The sequence below is a fragment of the Epinephelus fuscoguttatus genome, linkage group LG10 (assembly GCF_011397635.1).
Source record: "Epinephelus fuscoguttatus linkage group LG10, E.fuscoguttatus.final_Chr_v1".
Classification (NCBI taxonomy): Eukaryota; Metazoa; Chordata; class Actinopteri; order Perciformes; family Serranidae; genus Epinephelus; species Epinephelus fuscoguttatus.
In genome coordinates, this window is record NC_064761.1 from 967,704 (window position 1) to 981,513 (window position 13,810).

General features: G+C 40.9%; 1 protein-coding gene across 1 annotated transcript in view; it reads left to right on the forward strand.

The window, feature by feature from the left end:
• The window catches only part of szt2 (SZT2 subunit of KICSTOR complex), a 461,751-nt gene that overhangs the window by 198,420 nt on the left and 249,521 nt on the right, over positions 1-13,810 (forward strand). The window contains exons 45-46 of the mRNA XM_049588526.1: positions 1,209-1,323; positions 7,159-7,246. Of these exons, the coding sequence (XP_049444483.1) occupies positions 1,209-1,323; positions 7,159-7,246 (203 nt within the window). The remainder of the gene's footprint in view (positions 1-1,208; positions 1,324-7,158; positions 7,247-13,810) is intronic.

Consider the following 13,810-nt stretch of genomic DNA (forward strand, 5'->3'; position numbering starts at 1 on the left):
GCGCAAGGCTTTCTGTCCTATGAGGCCACTGTCACTTACCCGACGGGAGGGGTGAGCGAGTGAGCGCGAGGAAGCCCTGCATTCTAGAATTTGACCGCTGATGTCACTGTTACTCACCATTTTTACACACTGAGGCTTTAAGGCAGGCTTTTCACAATAAGCCCTGCTTCTTTATTAAACACTATTCTGGTATATTATGGGGTCAGTTTGTTCAGCTGACCCAGCTTGTACACAGCAGTAATGAAATCTTATATGAACCTGTTCTTTGTCACAGTTTGACCATTTTCCTTGAGCAAACAAGACACATTGATTTGTATTTAATTGTGTCATGCTGTCTGTGGCTTATAAGATATCATCAGTTTTGAGTGTTAAGTTTCAAAGTTATTCACCGACCAAGTGCTGTAATTTATAGGAGTGGGCATGAGTAATATTTTCTCAAATGCACTCATTCAAGGGGGGATTGATTCCTTGTGGAGGGAAATCTATTTATAGATTGCATTTAAAGAGCACAGCAGCATAATGCTTATTTTCAATCAAAATAGTCACCTTTTGATACAAAGAATTAATTCACAGCTAGCAAAATGTAACAAAAAAGCATTAGATAATAGGCCTTTTTACTAAAAAAAGCGTCAACTATTGAACTTGTGCCCCGCAGCTTCAGCGTCAGGTGAGGGAGATCCTACTGTGCCTTTGACAGTTTGGCAGAAGCTGTGAGACTTTATAGTTTGTGATGTTTAAAGGCTCCAACAGATTCTCAGTACAGTAATTTGTTAGGTGTTCTAAAGTTGTCTGTTACATTTTGTTTCGCCTTTAAATTGATAAGTATCCTCATCATAAAAGATGCTAAAATTCACCTGCTCTGTGCTCCTACTGTGGAAAACACTCTCACCAATCAAGACCACACAGTCAATTTGTTCATTTTCCATTTTTGATGGAGAGAACAAATGGTTGTGTTCTACATACATGTTAAAAGATTGTTAAATATATCGATAAAAAAAATCCAGTTCCATAGAATTACTTTTTGGCGTACTCACTTTCCAACACTTTGTTGGAAACATTAGCGCATTAGTGTGAGTGGCTAAGAGAGAAAAGGATAGATGGAATTAGTCCAAAATAATCATTATAAAGTATTAAAAGTACATAACTATTATCAGCTTAGCCACAAATGCATCAACTTACAAACCACTTGCTTGTGTTTATCTTACCAGACTCTGTGAAACATCACTAACAGGGAAATACTCTGATCTGGATGGAAACCTCTACATGACTCGCTCTATTGGGCTTGCTAGGAGTCAAGAGCCCCTGTTTTCTGATGAAGTAATGGTAAGTGAACAAATGCAGTGTACACCCATTTGACTAACAGCTACAGTAAATTTTAATAATTTATATTTGCATATGAATTCCATAAGCAAATAACTAAAACACTGTCCTCAGATTCTGGTAATGGATCTTATCAGAGATGTAGACTAACATGGACTTGAGTCACCTTGCAAATGAGGACTTTTGACGTGATTTGAACTTGACTGCTATGTGATGTTGTGATTTGAGACTTGACTGCCAGAGCACCTAATTTGACTTGAGACTTTACAAAAAGCACATAAATCAGTGCCAAAATAGCATCAATAACTGACACAGTCACAGAGATGCACATGCTAACATTCCACAATCAAACAGTTTTAGGTGCAATACACAGGAATAAAATTCGGAAAAAAACAGTGCAGTTGAAACGTAAAGCCTAATTTATGCTGGGCGTGTAACACTTTTGCTGAGGGATGCTTGACGGAAATGATGTGGGACTGACATAAAAATTGCTGCACGACACTTTTCTTTTATGTCATGTGCATGGAAAATGTTTCTATGTTGCAGACAACGTCATATTTTGTCATGCGTTGTGAGTGATAGTGTTACTATTGTCTGCAAGGAGACAGTAGTTTTAAATCCACACCGACTTTGACCTGCATTCAGCATCTCTGTACACGGATGGAGTGTCTATCAGCAGCAGCTCCTGTGGAGTAGAGAGGACAGGCTGATCCATTATACACCTATGGGCCAGAAAAATGAGTGAGCAGAATCTGCCTCTTACAGACAGACTGGGGGCTAATTACTCAATGACAATAAAATTAATGAGATAAGCACACATGTTAAGTGGGATATTTGTGTGATTTAAACAGCTGTCTGTGCAGATTACTCTTTACTAAACAGTAGCTATGTTTCCATCCAAAAGTGATTTGCATCATTGGGAAATGCGCATTAAAAGAAATACAAATGCTGTGTGTTTCCATTAAATGTACGGACTTTGGTGAAAACTACGAACTTGTGCGAGTTTTCCGCAGATCCGGAAACAAAACAAGTCTCGCATTCTTCTTCTTCTACGTTTTCTGCCGGTTGGCAACCAGCTTGTAAATGCATTACCGCCTTCCCGACCGAGTGTGGATTTCACCATGGAGAGAGGTGCGCTATGTCAGACTTAATTCGAACATAACTGTTTCCATCCCCTGTTTTGCGAATCAGCATTTTTTCGAATCAACCAAAACCCGGCTAAAGTGAGCGTATTTTAGTTTGTGCGAATCAGGGGATTTTAATTCGAATTTTAGCGTTTCCATCATAAATTTCCAATGCGATACTTCTAGATGCGCATCTAAACAGGGTGATGGAAACATGGCTAGTGACAGAAATAGACTCACAAAAACAGGGAGTATCTGGTTGCCATGGAGATGACTGAAACATTTTGCAAGAGCATAAATTGCTCTGACTAAAGACCCAAGACTTGACTTCGAGCTGCTCTCAAAGACTTGAAGTTACAGAAAACACATCAATGACAACTGTGGAAACAACAAAACGTTCAAGTCTCTCTCTATTTAATCATTGTCTGTGACCTTCTCTTAAACCTGTTTGTTCTCATAAATAGGGGTGTCAAATTATCGCGTTAATTGCGAATAATCAATTACAGCCATATTTAACGCGCTATGTTTTTTGATCGTGTTAATCTCATTTTTAATCTCGAACTTTACTGTTTCTGTATGCCACAGAGTTGCCTTTTATAAAATCCGTCTGTAGGCGTACAATTGGGCTTCTTTGTGCTTGAGTTGTGGGAGAGCTGCAGTGCTACAGAGCAGAGCCCATGCTTCAGTATGAAAAGCTGTCTGCCCTAGCACGCAAGTATCTGACCTCCCCGGCAACCTCCGTGTAATTTTTGGGACAATCAAGGCAGGATTCAGGATTCAGGACAACTGCTTAGATTTCGGGACTGTGCCGAAAAATTTGGGACGGTCCCGAAATTCAAGCAGTTGTCCTGAATCCTGAATCCTGCCCTGATTGTCCCGAAAATTACACTAGAGCAGAGTCTGGAGTAGTTATTGCCTGATAAAACATTAAAAACTGATCATGGTGGTTGAGTTGTCATGCAGCTCCCACCGGCTGCACATTGACTGCAGCAGTTCCTACATGAATTATGGGTGTTGTAGTTTGAAGAAGAGAAGACAGCGTAAATTGCAGCCGCAAGGACAGGGAAAGCGCAGGCAGCCACGAGAAGGAGTGATTTGCACGTTGCAGTGCAGCCTCTTGTTCTAACTGTTCAAAACTGTTCTATAAACTGATACAGCTGTAACGAATGTACCAGGTCTCTTTTATTTTGTTAGCTTTTATTTTTTATTAAGTTTAAAGGACAAGTGCACTTACATTGATCACTTCCATGAAATAAAATGAGAAATTGGAAAAGAGGAAAGTAATTTAGAAAATTGTTAAAATAAAATTAAGGAACTGATCACAGATGTATTGTTTCTGTGTGTTTTTACATTTATTGTTGTGTTAATCTGCAGCTATGCTTTTCATGAAGCTGACATGTCATGACAGTCAAGCACCCCCCTGGTGGTCAAGACTGAAGGTTGCAGCACTCTTTATTGGGACTAATCTCAAAAACAATAGAATGTAATGGCTAGGTGTACTGCATCTGTGTTCAAGTGTGCTATTGTTGAAAACAATAATTATGACTATAAAACCACTTTTTGTTATATATATACATATATATATATATCAATCTTTTGATCATCTGCCACAATAATGTAATGAATTTAAATGAAAATACCTCAAGTTGAGGGCTTTTCTCAGCAATTTTGAGATGAGCTTAAAAAAGAGATTAATTAGATCAATTAATTACAGATCATAATTAATTAATCTCTCCATTTTTTTAATCTCTTGACAGCACTACTCATAGAATCTGTCAGTGTTGCAACTTATTAACCTTAAACTGTATGTCAAATTGTGCTGTTTTGGGTCCTTGAGTTTGAGGAAATCGGCCCTATAAACATCTTGAATTTGATGTTTTTCAAAAGTGTGGGAAAACCTGCACAATTAAATACAAATGCAACTCTCAAGAAACTGGGACGCTGTGTAAAGCATACAGTACAGGCCAAAAGTTTGGACACACCTTCTCATTCAATGCGTTTTCTTTATTTTCATGACTATTTACATTGTAGATTCTCACTGAAGGCATCAAAACTATGAATGAACACATGTGGAGTTATGTACTTAACAAAAAAAGGTGAAATAACTAAAAACATGTTTTATATTCTAGTTTCTTCAAAATAGCCACCCTTTGCTCTGATTACTGCTTTGCACACTCTTGGCATTCTCTCCATGAGCTTCAAGAGGTAGTCACCTGAAATGATTTTCCATCAGTCTTGAAGGAGTTCCCAGAGGTGTTTAGCACTTGTTGGCCCCTTTGCCTTCACTCTGCGGTCCAGCTCACCCCAAACCATCTCGATTGGGTTCAGGTCCGGTGACTGTGGAGGCCAGGTCATCTTCCGCAGCACTCCATCACTCTCCTTCTTGGTCAAATAGCCCTTACACAGCCTGGAGGTGTGTTTGGGGTCATTGTCCTGTTGAAAAATAAATGATCGTCCAACTAAACGCAAACCGGATGGGATGGCATGTCGCTGCAGGATGCTGTGGTAGCCATGCTGGTTCAGTGTGCCTTCAATTTTGAATAAATCCCCAACAGTGTCACCAGCAAAACACCCCCACACCATCACACCTCCTCCTCCTCCATGCTTCACAGTGGGAACCAGGCATGTGGAATCCATCCGTTCACCTTTTCTGCGTCTCACAAAGACACGGCGGTTGGAACCAAAGATCTCAAATTTGGACTCATCAGACCAAAGCACAGATTTCCACTGGTCTAATGTCCATTCCTTGTGTTTCTTGGCCCAAACAAATCTCTTCTGCTTGTTGCCTCTCCTTAGCAGTGGTTTCCTAGCAGCTATTTGACCATGAAGGCCTGATTCGCGCAGTCTCCTCTTAACAGTTGTTCTAGAGATGGGTCTGCTGCTAGAAGTCTGTGTGGCATTCATCTGGTCTCTGATCTGAGCTGCTGTTAACTTGCAATTTCTGAGGCTGGTGACTCGGATGAACTTATCCTCAGAAGCAGAGGTGACTCTTGGTCTTCCTTTCCTGGGTCGGCCCTCATGTGTGCCAGTTTCATTGTAGCGCTTGATGATTTTTGCGACTCCACTTGGGGACACATTTAAGGTTTTTGCAATTTTCCGGACTCACTGACCTTCATTTCTTAAAGTAATGATGGCCACTCGTTTTTCTTTAGTTAGCTGATTGGTTCTTGCCATAATATGAATTTTAACAGTTGTCCAATAGGGCTGTTGGCTGTGGATTAACCTGACTTCTGCACAACACAACTGATGGTCCCAACCCCATTGATAAAGCAAGAAATTCCACTAATTAACCCTGATAAGGCACACCTGTGAAGTGGAAACCATTTCAGGTGACTACCTCTTGAAGCTCATGGAGAGAATGCCAAGAGTGTGCAAAGCAGTAATCAGAGCAAAGGGTGGCTATTTTGAAGAAACTAGAATATAAAACATGTTTTCAGTTATTTCACCTTTTTTTGTTAAGTACATAACTCCACATGTGTTCATTCATAGTTTTGATGCCTTCAGTGAGAATCTACAATGTAAATAGTCATGAAAATAAAGAAAACGCACTGAATGAGAAGGTGTGTCCAAACTTTTGGCCTGTACTGTAGATAAAAACAGATTGCAAAGATTTGCAAAACTTTTTTAAACTGTATGAAATTTAAGACAAGATAGTTTATAATTGAACTGATAAACTTTACCTTACAAAGTGGAAAAGTGTGCTGTGGTCTGATGAGTTCACATTTCAAATTGTTTTTGGAAATCATGGACGTTGTGTCCTTCGAGCTAAAGAGGAAAAGGACCATCCAGATTGTTACCAGCTCAAAGTTCAAAGCCAGCATCTGGGATGGTGTGGAGGTTTGTTGGTTCCCATGGCCATGCACACCTGTGATGGCACCATGAATGCTGAAAGGTAAACACATGTTTTGGAGCAACATATGCTGCCATCCAGACAACGTCTTATTCAGGGGGTGTCCCTGCTTATTTCAGCTAGACAATGAGACACATTCTGCGTGTGTTCAACAGTGTGGCATTGTAGTTAAAGAGTGCAGGTACTAGACTGACCTTCCTTCAGTCCAGACCTGTCTCCTATTGAATATGTGTAGGGCATTATGAAGCACAAAATCTGACAATAGGAAAGTCGGTCTGTTAAGCAACTGAAGTTGTATTTCAAGCAAGAATGGGAAAGAATTTCACTTTCAAAACATCAACAGTGTCCTCAGTTCCCAAACACTTACTGATGATGTCATACAGTGGTAAACACACTCCTGTCCCAACATTTTGGGAACATGTTACAGGTATCAAACACAAAATTAGTGCATGTTAACAAATAAACAACAAAGGTTATCAGTTTGAATATTAAATATCTTGTCTTTATATTGTATTTGATGAAATATATGTTTAAACATCTCTCATCTTTGAATTCTATTTTTAATCTATATTTTACACAACATCCTACTGTTTGTGGAATCAGGTTGTACAATAATTCATTAGTGAATAACCAAAAGTAGGGCAGGATTTTGGCATACGCTGGCTTGAATGTGTGATCACATTTGTGGGTTACATGAGGATGCTACGTTCCTATACAAATTAAATGTTTCACACAGAGATGAAACGTCCAAAATGAATTCTTTTTTTTCAAAGGTCAGTCCATGTAATCATTCTCAGTTTGGATTAGTGTGTAGTCAAAATGCTAATGCAAAATTATTGACCTCATTGGTATCTCTTTCCTTAGGGCTCCAGGTCTTCTCTGGATGGCTCTCGGCCAGTTGGACAAGTAGACAAACACATCCTGCTGCTTGTGCATGGTGTGGGAAATGCAGGTGGGGAATATTAAGAGGTGGTAATGATTTAAATTTCTAATATCTAGAAAAAGTTATTTATGATGAAATGGTGCAGTAGTAATAACAACAACAATAACAGTTTGTGTCTTGCAGAAGGCAGATTTACTGTGCCTCAGGGAGAGTCAGTGGATCAGGGGGTGTGGAAGATAACTTCACTCAGGTTAAAAGTTTTAAAAAGAATCTTTGTTTAAGCTTCAGAAGAAAAGTGATTCTGGTGAGCATGGAGACAAGACAAACACACTTACAAGTTGTCTCTGCATGTTCTGCTCTGCATCGTAACAGCAGGGGTTTATACTCATTCGTCTGTGGGCATCAAGAGTTGAGGGGATTTACAAAGACTGTAACACATCTGGTTCACAAGGCAAAAGGGCAAACTGAACTTGAGGGATTCTTGGATAAGACAATCTACGCCTTAGTGTTACTTAAAGATTCTGCGTGTAACTTCAAGAAATTTCCTGTTTTTAATGACCCCCCTGTCTCTGAGGTTGTTAAGTGATGTTGTTGCTCATTGCTCGAGCTTCGCTGCTGCACTCCATAGCCGTGAGCAGGCACTTGCTCATTGGCCAAAACAGTGACAAACAAGAAGCTGGCAGTGATTGACCACCATCATGTTGATAGAATGCTTGAAAATGAGTTACAATCATTTTTAGAATAATATTATCTGTAATGTTTCTGTATTAGCTTGCTGTTTGCAAATTGTTTTATCAGCTGATATCAGCAAAGAACATGTGATCCATGTTGAGAAGCAGCCCGATGGCTAACCTATAGCTCAGGATAGATTTAGCCTGTTGGCCGCCCCTGCAGCGCTCTAGAAAGCAGTAGAAAGCACTTAACATGTTGCTATGCTAACATTAGCATTGGTTTTGGTTTGTGTCATTTGATTCAGTTACTCTATTCATTCCAAATCCTCTGATTGTCTCTTCTTTTTTCATACTTGCATCTTAGTACCTCAAATTTAACAAGCAAGGAAGACCTGATGATCCATCATGCATTTTGATTTTAAGTCAACATTACAGTCTCACAGACACTTGCATATACTTGCTATAGAATCTGTGTGTTTATTAATCGCTAAGGGGGGATTGGGGTGTTGGCAGTAGCTTAGATAAAATACAGCAATATGAGGATGAAATAGATATATACTTACCATAGCACTGCATGTGATTACTTTACAGATTGACATGTCTCAGTGGTATTTACACAGTCACCTTCTATCTGTGGATAATTTGTGAACAAATAGCCTCTCTGAGGCTGTAGAAGAGTAAGAAAGAAGAGCGAGGTGGATCATGCAGAAATGGCAGAGCAATTCTCAAAAACTCCCTAAATGCCTTCAGCTAATCATGTTGCTTATGGTGTTAATGGGATGAGGTATTTTCAACGTGGATGGCATTCATTACAAATAAAGGCCCAAAGCAGCACTGTGTGGTCCTCAGTGGAACAAGCTGGTGACTGATGCTGTTCCACTGCACTGACAGCAGGATGATGGAGGTTGAAAACAGCCAGAGCTGGGGAAACTTTTACTAACATCCTCTACTGCACTTAATGTGGTGTTAATGTGGCTTGGTCCACTGACAAAGCAGGTATGTCTCACCTACTACTCCAGACAGCTCTTGTGGAAATAAGGTCCTGCAAAGTCAGGCTGGGAGTACCAAGTTAGATCCAAATTAGATACAAATGTGCAGTTTGTCATAGTCATTTCAGTTACATGTGCTTGGATTTTGACCAAGTAATACACATGTAAAATAACTGTACTGTGGATATCCCTCTTGTGGACCTTATTAGCACAAGAGGGATCCCTCCTCAGTTGCTCTTCCGGGGGTTCTTATCCGCTGCGAGGGTCCTAAGGACAGAGGGATGTTGTATGCTGTAAAGCCCTCTGAGGCAAATTGTGATTTGTGATACTGGGCTTTATAAATGAAACTGATTGACTGATTGATTGATTGATTGATTGATTGATTGATATCAGTGTTCAAGAGTTTAAAGAGTGATGCTGACCAAAACCAACACTGTGTTTGTTTGTCTCTCTAAACTTCCTGACTTCTCCACCCCTAGTTCAGACTGAAGATGTAAATCTTTAAAAACACTTCACAAATATATAGTTTTGACTCAAACAACTGATCAACATAGTTTAAGCAAACAAACAGGAGGAGGAGGATTTCAACTATTTTCACAAAAACACATACATGAACATTTTTGGTGAGGTAGTTTGTCAAAGAGGTACTCTTTCAGTGAATCACTGAGTATGTTTACGTGACATTAGAGAAAGTTGATTTAGTGTGTTAGTCTGACTATATCTGGACTTTTGGAATACATATTAACATGTTAGTCCCACTGAATTTCTCAAAGTCAGACTAACACACCCAGATAATGCATTTGGGAGTCAAACTACTCCTACACAGTCAATCTGACCCAAATTGGTCTAGGCATTCTTTCAACCCTTGATGCTTCTCCACCTTTTCCTGTTCCTTCTTTCTGATTTTGCTGTCGGCCGGTATTGCCACATCTTCCTCCACTGCCCTCTTCTGGTGTTTATCAACAACCACTATGTCCGGTTGGTTAGCCAGCTGCTGTTTGTCAGTCTGGAAGCTGAAGTCCCACAGGATCTTAGCCCTGTTGTTCTCAACCACCTTCGGTGTGTGTCCCATTGGGATTTGGGTACTTCCAGTCCATACTGGGTACAGATGTTCCAGTACACTATCCCAGCCACTTGGTTGTGCCTCTCCATGTACGCTGATCCTGCTTGCATCTTAGACCCTGTCACTACAGTATGTGCTGGACTGTCTCAGGGGCATCTTTGCACAGCCTGCACCTTGGGTCTGATCTGCTGTAGACCCTGGCCTCTATGGCCTTTGTGCTTAGGGCCTGTTATTGTGCTGCGATTAGTAGTGCCTCCGTGCTGTCTATCAGTCGAGCATTCTCCAGCCACTGGTAAGTCTTCTTGATATCAGCCACTTCCTCTATCTGACAGTGGTATTCACCATTTAGGGGTTTGTCCCTCTATGTTGTTTGCTCCTCCACCTCTTTAATCTCATCAGGTTTCTGTTGTCTGAGGCATTCACTTAGCAGCTCATCCTTTGGGGCCATCTTCTTGTACTCCTGGATTTTGGATGTTTTATCCTGGATAGTGGCTCTGATGCTCACTAGTCCTTGGCCTCCCTCTTTCCGCTTAGTGTGTAGCCTCAGGGTGCTGGACTTGGGGTGGAACCCTCTATGCGTAGTGAGGAGCTTTCTTGTCTTGATATCTGTGGCTTCTATCTTCTCCTTTGGCCAGCTTACGATCCCAGCTGGGCATCTGATGAATGGCAGTGCGTACATGTTGATGGCTCGGACCTTGTTCTGACCATTCAGCTGACTTCTGATCTGTTAAATATTAAAAAACAAAACATAACAAAAAAAAAACAAAAATAAAAAAACAATCCAGTTAAAGTCCTTTCAGTTCCTCATCATAGTCTTATAGTCTATAGTCTGTATGGCTCTCCTAAAACTGTATATAATAAGTCTGAAGAAGTTTTTAAGACATTGTCAATTCCTGTGTGTGCATTTACTCCAATCCAATCTCAAGAAGTCACCACTGTCAATTACTGACTTATTCATCACATCACATCACATCACATCACATTATTATTGATGACGTTTTACCATATCTTGCTGTGCTTTGAATTGGTCCTGACCTCAAGTTAATATAGAATTTATATTTGGGCCTTGAATGAAAACAGGCTGAGTACCCCTTTTGTAGAGAGTTGCTGGAGCAAGCTGCTGTTGCTCCTGTGGATGCCTTGATGGCAGTGTTGTACTGGCAACATTACTCTGTTTTAGACATGCTGGGATTACATCACCACTTTCTCAGAGGTACAGCCCATTAAAATCCTTGTCTGACTGCTCCTTGCGTTCACTGTACTTTGAACTCACTGTCTTTATTTTAAAACATCACTGGATAGCTTTATTGATACCCTCCTTGAATTATGAGTGCATGTGTTTTTACAGCATGCACCATCAAGTAGGGCTGGGCAATATGGCCTTGAAAAAAATCTCCGATTTTTTCCCAACAAATCCGATTCACTATTTAAATATATTTGCGGCCTGGTAGCACATACCTGGGGTCCAAAACTTTCAGCATGTGAATCAACCCCGGCTTTTCCACGGTAGCCTATATATGGGCACCACATCTCTTGCAATATACATGGTGACTGCGTCTGTGATCGCTTTCCACCAGACCCCTTTCTTATCATATGGCAGTGTTTCCCCTACCATCATATTGGATCACAACAGAAGTCATTTAAGGTTACCTATAGAGCAGGTCTATACCTTGTCCTTTTGTTAAACAAACTAAATAGCCTTATGCTACAGGCTGAGCCTGATGTGTGTGGCTTGTGTGTGTGTGTGTGTGTGTGTGTGTGTGTGTCTGTGTGTCTGTGTGTGTGTGGAGCTGTGTATGTGTGTAGTTGAGTTGTAGGGAGTTGTGTCATTTCCGGTGTTTCTCACTTCAGTTGCTTTAACGTTGCTTTAACGTCTACTTCAAGTCTTAACCCACACTAGTTCTGTTTAAGCACTTATAGCTCTCCTTTCTACGACTTTCTCACTAATCTCTTAGCTGTTGTTTGCACGTTACTAGCCTTGGTAGCTACATTAGCTTTAAAGTTAGCGATGGCTTCTCCCTCTGCTCTTTCTTGCTCGGTGTGCCAAATGTTCAGTTATGCCTCTGCCTCCTTTAGCGACAGTGGTAACTGTAACAAGTGTGGCTTATTTGCTGCGTTGGAGGCGAGGCTTAGTGAATTAGAAGCGCGGCTCCGCACCATGGAAAACCATTCAGTAGCTGCGGTAGTTAGCCAGCCCCCTGTAGCCAGTGCGGAGCCACATAGCATAGCCTTAGCCTCTGCTAACTGTCCTCCGGTAACTCCCGTTCAGCCGGGAGGTTGGGTTACGGTTCGCCAGAAGCACAGCTCCAAGCCGAAGCCCACGGCTCACCACCAGCCTGTTCACGTTTCCAACCGCTTTTCACCACTCAGCGACACACCCGCTGAGGATAAAACTCTGGTTATTGGCAGCTCTATTCTGAGAAACGTGAAGTTAGCAACACCAGCGACCATAGTCAAATGTATCCCTGGGGCCAGAGCGGGCGACATTGAATCTAATTTAAAACTGCTGGCTAAAGCTAAACGTAGATTCAGTAAGATTGTTATTCACGTCGGCGGCAATGACACCCGGTTACGCCAATCGGAGGTCACTAAAATTAATATTGCCTCGGTGTGTGAATATGCAAAAACGATGTCGGACTCCGTAGTTTTCTCTGGACCCCTCCCAAATCTGACCAGTGATGACATGTTTAGCCGCATGTCATCATTTAATCGCTGGCTGTCCAGGTGGTGTTCAGCAAACGATGTGGGTTTCGTTAATAATTGGCAAACTTTCTGGGGAAAACCTGGTCTTATGAGGAGAGACGGCATTCATCCCACTTTGGATGGAGCTGCTCTCATTTCTAGGAACCTGGCAAACTTTATTAGTAATTTAAATCCCTGACAACCCAGAGTTGAGACCAGGACTCAGGGTGTACATGAACCCACTCACTGTTTTAACCATACCCTCGATCTAGTTCTGACGTATGGAATTGAAATTGATAATCTGAAAGTCTTTCCACAGAATCCCTCGCTATCGGATCATTATCTGATTACTTTTGATTTCTTTTTACTCGACCACACGCCACTCAGCAACAGTTACTATACTAGATGTTTATCAGATAGTGCTGTCGCAAAATTTAAGGAAAAGATTACTCCGTCATTAAATTCAATACCAAGTCCCTCAGTAACAGAGGTTTCCTGTACCGACTTTGATCATTTTGTCGATAGCGCCGTAGGCTCGCTGCGAACAACACTTGACTCTGTAGCTCCTCTTAAAAAGAAGTTAAAAAAGCAAAGAAAGTTCGCTCCTTGGTATAACTCTCAAACCCGTAAGTTAAAACAAATATCGAGAAAATTTGAAAGGAATTGGCGATTAACCAAACTGGAAGAATCTCGTTTAATCTGGACAGACAGTCTCAAAACTTATAAGAGGGGCCTCTGCAATGCCAGAGCAAACTATTACTCAGCATTAACAGAAGACAATAAGAACAACCCCAGGTTTCTTTTCAGCACTGTAGCCAGGCTGACTGAGAGTCAAAGCTCTATTGAGCCTTGTATTCCTTTAGCCCTTAGCAGTAATGATTTTATGAGCTTTTTTAATGACAAAATTCTAACTATTAGAGGCAAAATTCATGACCTTCTGTCCTCACATAGTACCTATCTAACCTCAAACACAGGTGTAAAACCTAATATATATTTAGATTGCTTCTCCCCAATTTCTCTTCAAGAATTGACCACATTGATTTCTTCATCTAAATCATCAACGTGTCTCTTAGACCCCATCCCAACTAGGCTACTTAAGGAGGTCTTTCCTTTAGTTAACACTCATATATTAGATATGATCAATATATCCTTATTAACAGGCTATGTACCACAGTCTTTTAAGGTAGCTGTAATTAAACCTCTACTAAAAAAGCCCACCCTGGATCCA